Source organism: Lissotriton vulgaris, chromosome 4_1 (assembly GCF_964263255.1).
Source record: "Lissotriton vulgaris chromosome 4_1, aLisVul1.2, whole genome shotgun sequence".
Classification (NCBI taxonomy): domain Eukaryota; kingdom Metazoa; phylum Chordata; class Amphibia; order Caudata; family Salamandridae; genus Lissotriton; species Lissotriton vulgaris.
Window position 1 is genome coordinate 409,255,440 of NC_141691.1, and position 17,304 is coordinate 409,272,743.

The window sequence follows — 17,304 nt, forward strand, 5'->3', positions numbered from 1 at the left end:
GGCCTGTGAACGCAGTCACTTGATTGATCTTCACCGACGCCCTGCATTTCAACCTCTCGTGCGTTTCCTTTGGGGGAGCCATTCACATCAGGTCCCAAAAGCCGCTGAGGGGCGCGCAACCCACCATGGCGGCCAGGTCTGAGAGTGACAAGCGGTCCCTCAAGAATGCGACTCATGGTGGCGGGACTCAAACCACCATTATGGATAGATTTGCGCGCAATAAGGGTTCGCCCAGCGGGACTGGTAAAACCCCGGAGGACCTTGGTGGCGGCCCCCCGGAATCGGAGGAGCCTACACTTTGAGATGTGATGGGCGCCATCGCCAGCATACAATCGACGATGGGCCAACAATATGAGACTTTGGCAGCCAAGATCAACACAGTGGCGGTGGATGTGCTCCTGATCAGGGCGGACTTGGCCAAAACCAACGAGAGAGTTAAGTCGTTGGATGTCAAGACAGCCAGTCTTACTACGGATGTCTCTGAACTTCAGACTGAGATCCGTACTCTTCTATCCTCTAGTGACCAGTTTTCCCGCAGGCTTGAGGATTTCGAAAGTCGCGCTAGGCGCAATAATATACGCATAGTCGGAGTTCCGGAGTCATCAGCCGATCAATCGACGGACTTGCTAGTTGAAGATCTGATCGTCAATCACCTTGCCCCTAAGGGCCTGAGTAACCTTTTTCGGTGGAGCGCGCGCACAGAATTCCGGGCGGCGGACGCAAGCAGGGGACGGCTCCGCAACCCATCATTGCGCGGATCTTTAACTTCAGAGACAGGGACGCCATTTTGCAAGCTTCGAGGACTAGCGGTCCCACCAGGTTCGAGAATGCATCCATCAACTTTTACCCTGATTTTACCCCTTCAGTGCAGAAGCAGAGACTGGGATTTACTGGAGTGAAGCGGAGATTAAGAGAACTGGGCATGAAGTATGCTATGCTTTTCCCAGCCCGAGTGCGCATCGAACATAATGATCGGGTGCTCTTCTTTGACATGCCTGAGGTGGCCAGTGACTGGTTGGACACATTATCTATGCCACGGGATAATTAGGAACAATCTAGAGGTGCTGAAGGCAGTCAACAGGACCAGAAGGAGTAGGGGCACCGGTGTGTGTTACCATCGTATTCTGTTACGGTGGACTTTTCTTCTTTTTATGGGTCGATGACTTTTTCTTCAAGACAAGCCCTGGGGCGGCGGGGAGTTCGGGGACTTTTCCTCTTATAGGGGTTTTTTTCCTTTTCTACTTGTAGTTTAGTATCTGGGGTAGGGCGACAGGCACACTGCTGAATGGGGTGTTTTTTTGATTTACTGCAGGGGTGCAGGGTGGGGTGTTGTTGTTTTGGTGACCAGGGGGAGGGGGGATGGGTCTTCTTTTTCTTGTTTGCATTGTTCCTGAGGCTACGTATTGCTGCTTATTTTGTGTTTCCTTCGTGGGGTTTGGGGGACCGGACTGTTTACTTTCGGGATGGGGGGTAGGGGGTTGAGAGTCTTGAGTTGGAACGTCAACGGCTTGGGGGACAAAAGAAAACGGGGAATTGTACTCCAATATGTGAAGCGCCACTCTCCCGATATTGTATTACTGCAAGAAACGCATCTGGTGGGGAACACGTTCCATGCAATGAATCGGAGGGGCTACAGGTTGGTGGCACACTCGGGGTTCACTTCGGGCTCCAGAGGGGCTGGTGTTATGCTCCATAGTTCCCTTCCCTTGGAGATTGATGAAACAATATTGGATGACAGGGGTAGGTATGCAGCGATTGTTGGGAGGTGGGAGGGGAGAACGGTGGCCATCTTCTCAGTGTATGTCCCCCCGGGTTTGCAGGCCACCACATTTGTCGACCTGGGGAAATTGGTTCTGAGGCTTCCTGAGGGGCTTCTGGTGGTTGGAGGGGACTTCAACTCGGTAGTTGATGGCCTAGTAGATCGACATCCTCCCAGGGTGCTTACACCATCGCAGTCTTGCTTTAGTGGTTTCTTGGAAACGTTTGGTATGGTGGACTGTTGGCGGATGCTTCACCCATGACAGGCCCAATATACTTTCCACTCCGGGGCCCATGGGAGCTTAGCCAGACTTGACTATCTCCTTGTGCCCGCAGCCCAGGCCACGATGGTGCGAGAGGCCCGACATTTGCCTAGAGGCATTTCGGATCACTCCCCGCTATGGACCCATATAGATCTCCATTTGGACGCAGGGGCCGGGTCGCCCCAATTAATCCCTGGCATCTCCGTGTTCCAGAGACTAGGGCGGGGGTGATTAAAGCTATAGATCACTACTTTGCCGGCAATGTGGGATCCGTGTCATCATCTGCGTCCCTTTGGGAAGCTTTTAAAACGGTGATACGGGGCCAGACACTGTCACTGGTCGCCAGCTCTAAGAAGCGCCACAATGAGGAGGTTGAACAGTTGGAGTCTGATATAGTGGCTTTGGAGAGGGATCTCAAGTGTGGGGTCACGCGTGAAAAAGTGCATGTTTTGCAACTGAAGTAGTCTGATTATAAAGCCTTGGTTACAAATGCCGCGAAAGCTATGAGTCAAGAACAACAGGGCCGTCTGTATGATGTGGGCGACAAGGCGGGGAAGCTGATAGCTTGGTTGGACAAAAGAGAGAGATTGAATCGTGTGGTGCCTGTGATTGAGCGAGTGGGTGGTGTACGTGTGACGGATCTGCTGGAGATTGTGGAAGAGTTTGCTTGTCACTTTCAAACGGTGTATGCGCCGGTCTCGGACTGGCCAGAGGAGGATTCCCATCTTTTGCTTAGGGATATTGCTTTGCCTTGCCTGTCCGATTCTGATAGAGAGCTAATGGAGGCGGATTTCTCCGCTGTTTGATATTTGATATTTATGTGCATTTGTAAAGCGCTAACGTTCGCTCCCAAGGGAGCATCATGGCGCTAGGCAAGCTGCGGAGAATAACTGAATAATGAAGTGTGATAAAAGGAAGAAACTTTGAAGTAGCGCTCGCTATTCGCTCCATCCGCTCTGGAAAAGCTACGGGCCCAAATGGTATACCCATCGAGCTATACAAGTTGTGTCCGGACAAAATGGTGTCGTATCTTCGCTCGATGTTCTTGGAGTCCAGGGAGAGGGGTTCGCTTCCCCATGATCAGCGCTTAGCGTCTATCGTGGTGCTCCCTAAAGAGGGTAAACCCCGTGAATTCTGTACCTCCTATAGACCTATTTCACTTCTGAATGTGGAACCTAAAGTCTTGGTGAAAATATTAGCTAACCGTCTGGTTAAAGTGATCGGAGATTTGGTGCACCCGGACCAATCTGGCTTTATTCCAGCCCGTAATACCGCGCTGAATCGACGCCGTCTTCATGGCGTGTTGGCGAGGGCGGAGACGTTGCGTGAGCCCGCCATTTTGGTTTCGTTAGATGCCACCATTGCATTTGATACAGTGGAATGGCCATATCTATGGGCAGCTCTGGCGAAGTTTGGCTTCAGACCGGTGTTCATCGGCTGGGTCCGATTACTGTATGAAGAGCCCCTTGCCCAGGTGGTCGTCAACGGTCGAGTGTCGGCCCCCTTTGTTCTGGAAAGGGGTACGCGTCAGGGATGTCCTCTTTCCCCGCTGCTTTTTGCCTTGGCTCTCGAGCCCTTGGCGGCTTGGTTGCGGTGGGAGCCATCCCTCAAGGGTATCAGGTGGGCCCCCGGTTTTGAAGATCGCATTTCACTTTATGCGGACTATATTCTCCTTTACCTCACCTCCCCCCGAAAATCTTTGGGGGTACTGTTTGACGTCCTTAATTCCTTTGGAAGGAACTCGGGACTGGTCATCAATTGGGCCAAGTCTTGTGTGTATTCGCTCACGGACGATACACCACTCGTACCGCGCAACTGTCCTATACAAATATTATCCACCGGGTTTAAATATTTAGGAATCCATATTTCGCGTGATTCGGCTGTCAGGTATCGGCTCAACTTACTCCCCCCACTTACTCGCTTAAAAGCAGATGTGAAAGCCTGGAGCAGACTGCCTCTATCCCTGGTGGGTAGGGCAGCCTTATTCAAAATGATGTCCCTTCCGAGATTTTTGTATGCCCTTCAAAATACTTTAGATCTAGTGCCTTCCAGCTATTTCACGAGATTGAGTGCTTACAAAGGAAACTGCTGTGGGCCGGACGTCCCTGGATTGCCTTGGCCAAGCTTACGCTGCCTTGGTATGATGGCGGTATTGCGTTGCCGGATATACGTCGATATTACTGGGCCTCTCAACTGAGCTCGGTTAATCATGCGATGTATGGTCCGGCTTCTAACCCGGCTTTTGCTATGGATAAATGGTTGCTTCCGGGCGGGGATTATAACAGGGCGCTTTATTCAAAACAGTCTGATGTGGCATTGACTGGGCCTACCAGAGTTGCGGTGCGGGTCTGGTACAACGCTAATGCTGCTATGGGCTGGTCGGATACTCTCACTCGAGCGACTCCACTCTACGCTGCCGAGAGGTTGGGCAATTTGTGGACTACTAAGGGATTCGATAAATGGGACCTTATCGGGATTAGTAAGGTGGGAGACCTTTGGCGGAAGGACAAGATAAAATCCTTTGAGGACTTGCAGCTAGAAATTAAACTTGGTCCTCGTGAATACTTTCGGTACCTACACGCCCTTTCCTCTGCTATACCGGCTGGCACGCCCGTTCCAGAATCCTCACCCCTGGAGGACAGAGTACTCGATGGACACGTCCCGGACAGTACGATCTCCCTTATATACAAAAAGTTGATAAACGACCGAGCAGACCTTCTTCTACAGCTCCGCGTGGCCTGGACTGGAGATGGACTGGAACTTGATGATGAGGACTAGCAGGCGGCGATATCCTCCCCGAAGGAGGTGGCAATCTCGGCCCGTTTGAGATTGGTGCAGTTAAAAATCCTACACCGAGTGTAGATGACGGGTCCTCGCTTGTTGAGTATGGGGTATGTCTCAGATGATTTGTGTAAACGTGGCTGTGGTATGGTGGGTACGTTCCTTCATATTATGTGGGAATGTCCTGCGGTTGCGTCCCTTTGGAATCGTGTACATGGTGTTATGTCTGAGGTGACGGGTGTTTCGCTTTTGCCGGAGGCCCAGAGGTGTCTCTTAAATGTGTGGGAACCCAATGATTATAATGTGGCTGTAAGAAATGGGGGTTACCCAAATCTCCAAGGGGGTAGCATGGCATCAAGCGGGCAGGCCAAACTTCAAGGACATGTGAAGCATTCACGCAGTACCCACAGTCAACACACCAGGCACACCACAAAAGAGGCAGGACACCAGTTTGAGTTGGAAAAAGATACGTAGTTTAGTAGGGTTTCCAACCTGCAAGGCAAAAGAATGCAAAACAGTAGTGTCACACAGGGCGCCAAATGGCGCCAGAGCCAAGTGGATAAAGGGGGGAAATTATTTACATAGGAAGTAGTCCATGCTGAAAGAGAAAAAGGATGGAATCAAAATGTCATAAGATCTGGGGCCAATCTGGCGGGGCCAACTCAGACTCTCATCCTAAAGGGAAAGCTGTAATTGCAAAAGTTCTACATTAACATAGTTATACATCATGCACATTAACAGCAACCCAACCCCTGTTAGGGAAAGAAAACATTAGGGCATCACGGCATAACATGGACAGGAACACCTGCAATAAATCAGCCTGTATGGCCCATCAATCTGGTACATAAACAAGGGCCTGGAATAATACCTCAGGCCAACCCATTGACCAACCTAGGCGGAACATACATCGCCAAGCATAGATATCAGGTAGGAGCCCTCCTCATATATCAGGAACACCTGTAAGGAAATAGCTAGGCTCCCTCTACCAACAACCTTGGGGTATCAACATCAGGATGTACACAACAGCCCACTCTTATTAGGCCCCTGATGTCCCAATCCCAGGTCGGGGACGCAGTACGCTAGGCACTCTGCTTTAACATAAGGCTCAGCCCTAACTAGGAAGAACAGGCAGATAGCTGTCACCTAACCACTAGGCCTGTATTACCTTGAACCTAATGGGGGCCAGCCTCTGGGCCTAAGAACCTCAACCTAGGGCAAACCCTCCCCGGGGTCTACATATTTAGGTGGGACACTTCAGGGAAAATTAGGCAGTTCAGGTATCCCAGGACTCTGCAGCAACAGTCACCAGCAGCCTTTCCTTGGTTTCTGGGCATTTAGGCTCCACCTAGTCAACAGAGGCAGGGGAGGGGCGGACCCGACCCTGTGCCCCGTTGCCCTCTCCACCCCCACACTGTATATTGTTGCCCACACTCACTGGGCTGTCCAGGACCTCCTTTGCGGTGGGGGCAGGCACCGGCAATGTGCCTCGATGCCCCTGCGGCACAGTGCTTTCAATTGCAGGGCTTCCCTGACCATCCGGGAGCCCTGCGGGACCTGCAGCACCTTCTCGTGACCTCTGTCTCTCCCAGGCCCCTCTTATCTTATGGGGACCCGGGCTGCAAGGCGGAGGGGGCAGGCACCGACAATGTGCCTCGAGGCCCCCTGGCGTAGCGCACGCAAAGGGAACTTTTCTCCCTTCTGGGGGATTCACCCGGCTCCTCTTCCTCACCGGGGGCCGGGGTGGCTCAATCGGGGCTCCCTCCTCCTGACGGGAGCCTCGCAGCTGCTCTGCTCCGGGCGCCTCAGGTCGGGAGGCGGGCTGGCACCGACAGTGTGCCCCGGCCCCGCCTACCTCACCGGCCCCTCGCGTGGGGGCACAGACCGGCGGGGTGGCCTCCTGCTCCGGTTGCTCCTCTAGGGGCTCCCTCCTTGGCACGGGGGCCCCGCAACGAAGCTTCACCCGGGTCCCCCTCCGGCCTCACGGGGACCCGGGGCTCCGACTCGGCTTCTTCCTGCCTTCCCGGCCGCCCGGGCCGGAAGCCAATCTCTACGCGGCGTTGGCGGGGGCAGGCCGATGACGCGGCCGGGCGCCCCCGTCACGTGACGCGAGTGTCGCTGCCTCAGGGCCTAGGGCAGTCCCTTCCTCACTTCGGCGGCCCTCATCTGGTACCGGGGGCCGCCACAACGACACCCACAGCAGTGGGGGAATCCCCACGACAGCGCCGGGTCACGGCGGTGATTTCCGGCGGCCATAAGGGGTAGGCTCCCTTTTAATTACTTCTTTAGATAGCGGCAAAAGCGCGCTTCCACAAACGGCGCTATTTACAAGCTGCCTCAGTCTCCTCAGGAAAACAGCGAAAATGGCGCTATTTACAAGCTGCCACAGTCTCCTCATAAAACAGCGCTATTCATATCGCACGGCGCCTCCCTCTGCCCACAACTTCAGCTCCTTCCTCAGACCACGCCAAGGGGGCTGGAATTTAGCGCTTCACCACACAGCGCTGGACAGGCGGGCTTTTCAACACTAGGGGGCCACAACAGTCCCAGGGGCCAAGCGCTTCCACAGGGCCTCACACCACCTCAGCCCACAGCAGTTCCTTTGGGGGCACAATCTTCCCCAAGGGGTTTCAGAGGGGCAGACAATCCCACAGCAGTTCCTCAGGGGCACACTCCTCACCTCCTGGGCGCTTCTTCACACAGCGCTGGCGTGGTACCCGGTCAAATAGCGTCAGTGACCTGGATAGGGGCCCTCCCTTGTCAGGGGCCCATGGGGACAGCAGCGGGGGGGGGGTTAATAGGGGTGCAGGGCCCAGCTCACAGGCCCATGTGGCGGTAGCACCTCACAGCAGGTCCCCTCCCTTCCTTGTCCCAGCGCTGACTGACTTTCTGGTGGCACTTCTCCCTATTTATACCCTCCTCCCAGGCAGTGCCAGGACCTTCTAGAATGTTGGCAAATCTAGCCTAAACTGGTTCTAGGAGAGGGGGTGAGCACCCTGGGTGCCAGGCTTTCCCTCCAAAAGCTAGGGGTAGCTGGGTAATATTATCTAGACCGCTGACCTATGGCAGTCCAGTGGAAAAACCCATGGCCATGGCATCCATTTTAAATACAATACATTTCAGTCAGGTGCAGTTCTAAAATGGCGAAATTTACAAGTGCTCACATTATTACATGTAATTACATTTTTCAGCAAGGTGTCTCACACCACTCATGGCCAATACAGGTTTAATCCCATGGGGGAGACATCCTAAATAAGGGGGTCAAAAGCGAAAAATTTTGGGGGAAAAGGCCAAGTCCAACAGTGGCCCAGACGCAGTGGGCCACTTTGGGTAACATGATTGCCAAGCATGACATTGCGCAAATGTGGGGGTCGGCTAGGGCACCGAGTCTGTCGGCCTGGTCTAGGAACATGGACTGGTGCATGTTCCGTGAAAAAACTGTTTACATTGCTCGGGGCAGGCCCGAGAAATGGGGGAGGGTATGGAGTCAGTGGAACCAATATTGTGGTGAAATTTGTACCCCTCCTTTTGAGCCTCCACCGGAGGTGCTACAATCCCCTTAAAATGATGTTACTTCTAGTCTGGATTTTGTCTATGTGTTGCTGCCTACCTCTTGTTTCCTCTTCCCCCCCCCCCTTCCCGGCTGCTCTTACTGTTGATTATGTACAGTTATGGATGTGGTATCCCCTCCCCAGAAGGATTACTTATGTTTCTGCCTTTCGTTTAGCCTCTGCTGTTATTTTCTTTATTTTTTGGTTGGTTGCTTTTTTCAAAAAATATAAAATCAAAACCTTATTCCTCCTGTACAGTGAAGTATGACATAACATGATTGGTTAATTGCCGCCGGGCCTTAGAGTTGTCGGCTGAAGGGCTGCGTACTCTTTCATCCTGATATGATATTGGAATTGTTGCCAGCCGAGCCGAAGTGGCTATGACTGCTATTGTATTTTCATGTTTATCAATAAAGGTTTAAAAAAAAAACAAAAAACAATATTAATCACATAGGCGAAATCAAATGCATTTGCCATTGCTTGTTAAATGATAGGCACTTAATGGGCTATAATTAATATTGAAAGGTAGGGTTCTTTCCTGTCAAAAGGGTTATTTTGACAGGATCTCCTATAGGTTTAAAAGCTACAGGCGTCAGGCTGCGCAGGCAGGTCAGAAGCCATGCTTTTTTATCACTTTAGCTCGGGGATGGCGCAATAAGTGTTGCAGTGCACAGGTGATATTTAATTTTCTGTTATTGGTTATTTTTTTGCACCATATATTATGGCCTTACTATAAAGTTAAATATGTCAACTGTAGAATAGTACATTTTACCATGTTTCATGGGGCAGAGCACATACACTGGGGCATTGACAGCAGTGCCACAGTGAGCAGAAATAACAAAAACCTGCAATAACAGTCAGTAGGGAATCGGGGTGACCACACTGACTATGGTTAGAGCTGACAAAGAGGAAACATGCTTAAGTTTTGCTCCATTACGTGCTGCCTTGATATGTAGTACAGTTACTTTCTTTTGTATTTAGCTCTTGTTGCTGAAGTAAGCATGTTTATGTTGCACTGAGCTTGTGTCATAGGTTCCTACCTCACTGAATATCCTGTGGCAGTCTTTATTATTGCTAGGTGCACTCAGGAAGACGTTTAGGTTATAGATGAGGTTGCACATAGATGTCTTTCTGGAGCAGATTGTGCAGATAATGGGGACAATATTTATGACCAGCTCTGTAGACAAGCTAAAGGTAGAGAAGATGTTAGTATTGTTTTCCTTGACAACGGGACCTGTAGTTTAAAAAGATTTGATCTAAAGAGCCCACATCATAGCCAAATGAACTTGACATTTAACACTTTATATTGAATTGGAAAATTGTGGTGACAAAGAGAACCAACTTAAAATTGAAACTGAATTCATTTCAAGACAATATATATTATAAGTAAAAGAGTGTCCAAGTGATAAACTCCTCTGCACAGAAATTTGCAAAGTGCGAAATGGGTCTTGCACCGCAGCATGGTATATTCTAAGATACCTCCAGGCTCCTTCGCAATGTGGTATCAGAGGAGGTGTGCTATTTTAGAGCGCCCGCCCTGGAATCTTGTCCTTGGGCAGACGTATTCTGTGAATTTCTCCTTTATGATCCTATAGATATCACAGAAAAACACAGAGGGCCATAAAATATAACTGACCCTAAAATAGTAATCATAAGTCCCAATCAATCTGACCACCAGGGCCATCTCAGATCATTCATTAATCGCGAAAACATTTTTAGAGATAAGTAATCCAGGTCGAAGGCTAGATTTGCACAAATGAAGCAAAGTTCTAAGTGGCTTAATCTATGTAAATGGGATCACTGAAAAAATATAGAATACAAAAATATAGAATACTAAAAATATCGAAGTAAAAATATAGAAAGCCAAAATATCGAAGTCCTGTCTACAAACAGGTAAGTAAAAATATCGATTTTTTTAAATGTCTTAAAAGTAATTTGAAATTAAAATTGATGAAATAATAACTATAATTAACTAGAACATACTTAAAAATACTTAAATAACTTTAAAAGTATTAAATAATTAATTTAAGTAAAAAAAATAAACATACACTTTAATTTTTTAACACATATATATATATATTAACATAATATCAATTAATAATATACAATATTTTTACTGTAGGATAGCGGGAGGGTAATAGTTACTATTACCACTCCAGCAACTGCAACAGTAGGGTAAACGTTGGATAGCGTAGGGGTAAAAATTACTATTCCCACTCCAGTGAGTGCAACAATAGGGAAATCGTTGGATAGCATAGTGGTACAAATTACTATTCCCACTCCAGAGAGTGCAACAGTAGGGAAAGCGTTGGATAGCGTAGGCGTAAAAATAACTATTCCCACTCCAGACAGTGAACAGTAGGGAAAGGGTGGTTTGGCGTAGGGGTAAAAATTGCTATTCCCACTCCAGAGAGTGCAACAGTAGGGAAAGTGTTGCAAAGCGTAGGGGTAAAAATTACTATTCCCACTCCAGAGAGTGCAACAGTAGGGAAAGCGTTGGATAGTGTAGGGATACAAATTGCTATTCCCACTCCAGAGAGTGCAACAGTAGGGAAAGCGTTGGATAGCGTAGGGGTAAAAATTACTATTCCCACTCCAGTGAGTGCAACAGTAGGGAAAGTAAATCTATACTACTATAATAAAGGAAGAACTTTTAGCCTTTGAGGCGGGTAAACTCGGGAACCACAGCGCCAATCCACACACCCGATACACCGTTGGAATCGTTAGGATGTGTAGATGGTTATAGGCTATATAATTTGTTTTTTTTAAACGTTATTTAAAAAATTTACAGTAAAAAAAAAGTAGTCACTCCGAAGTAGCGCCGGCCGCGATGTGCGTGCTCTCGTCAGGAGCGCGGGGAGGAGCGGCGTCCAGGAACGCGACAAGGAGCGGCTGACATGGCGCGGGGGAGGAGCGGTAACGTGAGGAGTAGCGGACAGGCCAGCGCCGGTGCGAGCAGCGGACAGGCTGGAGGAGCTACGGCTGAGGTAAGGGAGCGGCAGACATGGCGCGGGGGAGGAGCGGTGATGTGAGGAGCAGCAGACAGGCCAGCGGTGGTGCGAGCAGCGGACAGGCGGGAGGGGCGGTGGCTGAGGTAAGGGGACCCATGTCGGGGCAGGCGGGGGTCGGGGCAGGCGGGGGACGGGCCAGGTGGGGGCCCGGGCTGCTGGACAATGTCGGGGCGGGTGGGGGTCAGGGAAGCCTCTTGCTCCCGGACAAGGTCGGGACGGGCTGCTAGTACTTAATATATTAATAAAAATTAATTAAATATTAATACCAATAAAAAATGTATTAAAAGTAATTACCGATGTAATTTAATATAATAATTAATCAATTAAAAATACAAATAAAAATGAATTATTAAAATGCATTACCTATTAATACAAATTAATTACCAATTAACAATTAATTAATTAGCAATTGAAAATTAATTAACAATTAATTCAAAATATATACCAATAAATAAATTAAAATATTTAATTAATTTCAATCAAATTACTTCCCACCCTATTCCCCTATAAACCCACAACCCGCTACAGGAAATACATTTATAAAATTAACATAATTATCAATTAATCAATTAATAAAAATGAATTACCAATTAAAATGTAATTAATTACCAAATAAAAATTATTTAACAATTAATTCATGATAAATACCAATAAATAAATTAAAATATTGAATTCATTATAATTAAATTGTTTCCCACCCTATTCCCCTATAAACCCACAACCCGCTATGGAAAATAAATTAATACAATTAACATATTTATCAATTAATCACTAAAGTAATATTAATTCCCAATTAAAATGTAATTAAGTACCAATTAAAAATTAATTACAATCAATGCAAAATAAATACCAATAAATACATTTAAATATTTAACTAACGTTCATTAAATTACTTCCCACCCTATTCCCCTATAAACCCACAACCCTCTACAGAATTAAATTACGCAAAAATTCAAACCCGTAACATTCATTACTTAAAATAAATTATAAAATAAACATGCACTTTTTACACATACACTAACATACAAAACACGTTAAAAAATTCGATATTATAAAAAATTCGATATATTTAATACCTATATTATATACTTCGGTATTTTGACTTTCTATATATTTATGAAAATCAATATTAAATTACTTACCTTAAATTCGATATTTTTGTTGACGATATTCTGTCCATGCGATATTTTATCCATTCTATATTTTCACTTCAATATTAGTGCTATTCTATATTTTGGAATCGATATTTTGTCTGTATACCATGTAGGAGACAATCAAAGATAATAAGCTAGTACCCGAGAATACATCTCAATGGCACATACACAAAAAAAACACTCAGTATATATTAGTAAACAACCTGCAAACCTACACACATTAATATATGGGCTTTGGCATATTACCACGACCGTTCCTGTCACAATCGACTTCAAACAAATAGTGAATTAAAATGGGCTCCTAAACACACACAGATAGATGTGTGTGCAAACACACACACAAACACTGTGTGCTGAAACTACTGACAAGAGAACAATGTACATCTAGGACAGCGAGAAAGGTACAAAGTGAACTTTCACCCAAGTGAACCTCAAGTCCAAGCCAACATTCCCTTTATGCAACAGTGACATGATTGTCACAACTGAGATTTGGAAAAAATGACAATTAATATATGTCCCCCTTCTTAGAGCATCAACCACAACATCCAGGGCACATAGTTTAGGAGACACAAGGACCATCATGAGATGCATTTAAAGGTTGGAGGCGAAGCACTAATGGCACATTGGCTGTGTATTCCATCTCCATTCACAAACATATTTTTTAGGTGGGATCAATACCTGTAAAAGTTCTACGGATTGCATCAGAATAAGAATTATTACCATAGGTCCTCAACCTGCTGGTTTATTATACCTTATTTACATATTTTTTTGAGGAAGGAGTCGAGAAATGCTATGCCACCTGCTTGTAGCCTTCAAACACACTGGGACAAGGCTACATATAAAAGGGAGATCAATGTATACACCTGGAAGTAGATGAACTTGTCAGTCAGACAATAAAAACGTAGGGGCCGATTCACAGAAAACGTACTACTTTTGGTATTCACAGAAGGCATTTAGTAGTAGTAAAGTTAGGATTTTGTCTTAAATTAGGATTTTGTCTTAAATTAAGAATTTGAGTTAAAACCAACACTGAAGACAAACTTAAGTTTAACTCAAATTTAATTTAAGACAAAATCCTAACTTAAGCCAAATTGCTAATTTAAGACAAAATCCTAATTTTACAACTTCTAAATGTCTTCTGTGAATACCAAAAGAAGTAAATTTAGGATTTTGTCTCAGATTAGTTCTGTGAATCGGCTTCGTAGAGTTTATCGCAATACGGTGATAACGCCTCAGAGAAGAACAAAAAAATTCTGGGAAGCCTGGAAGGATGAAGGTATAACCGATCTTAGATGTTTAAGGGGCAGATGACCATACAGACCTATCATCTGCAAGGTGATACACCTGTAAAACACTTGAACTAGACACTCGTCCAGGGCAGGCCCCAGTGCCCTGGCCAGGATGACCCGATCGCAAAGAAATGGTTATAATTAGCTTTACTGGCATCCATCTTTACCTCTCCATGCCTACACATTCAACAACAACTGTACAGGAGGGGCACAGAGAACCACCCATCACACATCCAGAATACCGCAAGTGTACACAGTCCCGAAATTTTTGCTAACTGTTAAGTGTGAAATGTCATTAAAGACATATATAAAACACAGATGCAGCAGTCCACGCCCACTCATATAAGGGATATCAAATTATAGTGTACTTACCAGCCTGAACTAACACGGTCTATACCTAAACCAGACAACGTCGCCTATTGCTGTTCACCTGCATTGCCAATAGTGAAAGGGACCCTGCTAGAAGGTAAAGTAGACATGGCATCTGAATGCCCACTTACCTGGATTCCTTTTAAAGGAAACAATTAGAAAAATACAAAAATCGCCGGGAACAGTGTATTTCAGAGATCGAATGTGATTCCAGCAGCCAAACAAGCCAATCCAGCATTCCACTCTCCAAGAGAAGAGCCTCAGACGCCCCACATACAGAGCAAGGCAGCGGCTGCATGCCGGCGACGCGGAAAGGTTCTGATAGTGAACCCCAACTCTCACTGACAATAGCACCATTGACAAACACTAAGGTCATGGGAAAGGAACGGGTAACATGACAAAATGCCTGACTTCCCAAAAGAGAAAAAGTTAAATATTGCATAGGAGGTGTGTTAACAAGTAAAGGCATTTTACTGTTATGGCCAAAGCAAAGAACAGACGTTGCAGTGGATTGGTATTCAACATAACACAGCTCCAGCGTGGTGCAACCAAAGATCACTTAAAATGACATCATTATGACCTCAATTAATAGCCAATAGGAGTTCACCACTAATGGCCAATGACAAGATGGAATGGGAGAAGCCGTTGTGTAGCCCATACTAAAATGGGGAACACATTGCCGGAATTATTCAAGCCGATGTTGATCAACAAGTTGAACACTGCCCCTATTGCATCGGAAAGCTCAGTATTTCACTGTGTTGCAGTTGCACTCCTCTTTGAACACATGACCACATGTATTGTACTATTGCCTTGTGTATTGTTTCTTTTTCTTTAATAAAATAAAAATTATAACAAGTTGAACTCTGGCCCATCTTGAAGATGTACCTTTAAGTACAGTCAGGACTCGGGATGGAGTGAAAGAAGTCTATTCTCACAAAACAATCTACCAATGATAACGAAATGGAAAATGCAAAAATGTAAACATGTTGTGGTGGATTACTCTGATGGGAGTAATTACTCTAGGCGCTTCAGGAAGGTTAGCTTGATTGCTTGAGTGCTTTGAATATTGAAATGAGAGTCTACCATAGTACGGGAATCAGCAAAATTAAAAAAGAGCCAGACAAAGCAAATTACTCAAATACATTGCACTTTGAATATATAATTTGGGAGTGAATTTCGAGAACCTTCAAAGAGAAATTGTACACAACACATGAATAAAAAGACTTGTTGCGGAATAAATGAAAGTGGAAAACCAACATAGCTGCATTTATCGTGTTTTGGGTTATACATTTCAAATAACGCAGCTAAGCCAGCCACCATGATTGGATCTAAAATCACAAAAGAAATAACTTTACATAAATTCTAGTTTAACGGATGTGCGGTGTTCAAAAGAAAACATATTAATAAATACCATTTAAAAAGTACACTTCATTTTTAGTTCTCGTTGATCCGGATTCACAGTTATTCATGTAAATTATGTGGCACCCGTGTGACCATAAAATGAAAGAATTGCATTTTTCAGCTCGGTGGAAATACATCACTTGTCAAGGTAATATTAGTGCTGTTTAAGATATAAACAAGCAAATAAAATTCACTAACTTACCATGAAGAATGTAAATCAAGACACAACATTTCAAAGAAAAAGATCCCATGGTGACTGCAGAGCTGGGTGGTCAACCTGCAAGTGGGAATAAAGCCAGGGCCAGATTAATGGATCTGTGGAAGAAATATAAAGCAGGGTCGTGCTTTTCTTGTAGTCCGTCCCACATTCCAATTATGACACACTCTGATAGGTGCTAGCTCTTTCATTATCTTCAGGAAGTTACTGCTGCTGCAAAAGACAGCTGGATGAACTGTGCCATAAAAGTATTTTCTGCTGATTACAGATAAGAGATGAGAGACTTACTGAACTGCCTCCATGTGACAGATTAAAGGTTGCCAGACTTACTCTTTAATAATTATGCAAACCATGGCAACCATTAACCTTTTAATGACACCACCTATTGCGAGCAAAATGCATGGCAAAGAAATAACAGAGAGAGAATCAGCATCGTGACCAAAATGTTCCTACTGCAACTATGAATTTTATAAATGTACAGAAAGATTCCACATTCAGTAGTTGGCAGAGTGGAGTCACATCAAATTTGTCAAAGAGTTAGAACTTTACTCAGAAAGCATTATTTTTGTGATGTGGTGTAATTCTATTAAACTGTTTTCGAAAAATGTGCATTTAAGGAGAAGCTCATGGTGGGCATGAAGTGCTTAAAAATGTAAATATATCGGGACTGTGGTGTCCAGATATGCTCTGCTTGGCCAATTTAAAGGGGAGTAGTCAGTCCTCATTGGATGGCCAGAACATGAACAATATATTGTAGCAGCCATTACAGGTCAGGGACATGACCCCTACTTCTTGAAAATGAATGAAAAAAACCTAATGTGCAGGCTGAACACACCTGACCCCCAGGGGCATGTGAGAGAGGCGTTAAAGTTTGAGGGTAGGGTCTGGAGCCATTCATGTCAGAAAGAAGTTCTTTATTTCATGTTAGGCTGTTAGGTTACAGCAGCAGGTATTCAAATGAAACCCTCTGCACCCTAAACCCCGGGCGCCCATCCCCGCACTGTGCCCAGGCCTGCCTCACACTGACAGAAGGTGCATTCTTCTGCCCATATTTTTGCTTGCTCCACCTGCTGCTTCTCTTGCCCTGCCGCTAACCCCCAATAACCCCCACCCCCCACCTCAACACACTACTCATACAACTGCACCAAGCCCCCTACCCTGTCCCATAATACACCATGCCACCTCTTGCCTATTCCTCAACACCAGATCATTCACCAAACACACCTACAGGACCTCTCCACAAGCCTACTATTTCTCTCGGAAACCTGGCTTAACCCAGCATCAGCTCCAGACATAGCAGCAGCCCTCCCTCCGATAGAATATCGAAAGAGAAGACAGATTGAACAAAGCCGGAGGAAGACTCATTTTTATCTACTAATGGTCTGATTATGAGTTGCTCAGTATATTCCACCCCGTGCGCAAACCCCTATTTATGCACAAGTTTAAATTACTAGTTAAAAGGGATATAACACATCCGTAAATTATCAGATGCAATAAATACCTAAAGCTTCAT

The 17,304-nt window shown here is 45.8% G+C and overlaps 1 protein-coding gene across 1 annotated transcript in view; it reads right to left on the reverse strand.

The window, feature by feature from the left end:
• LOC147718813 (xaa-Pro aminopeptidase 2-like) overlaps positions 1-17,304 on the reverse strand; it is a 598,118-nt gene that overhangs the window by 542,875 nt on the left and 37,939 nt on the right. Inside the window, exon 2 of the mRNA XM_086918810.1 lies at positions 15,777-15,851. Within this exon, the coding sequence (XP_086774936.1) occupies positions 15,777-15,825 (49 nt within the window). The 5' untranslated portion in view covers positions 15,826-15,851. The remainder of the gene's footprint in view (positions 1-15,776; positions 15,852-17,304) is intronic.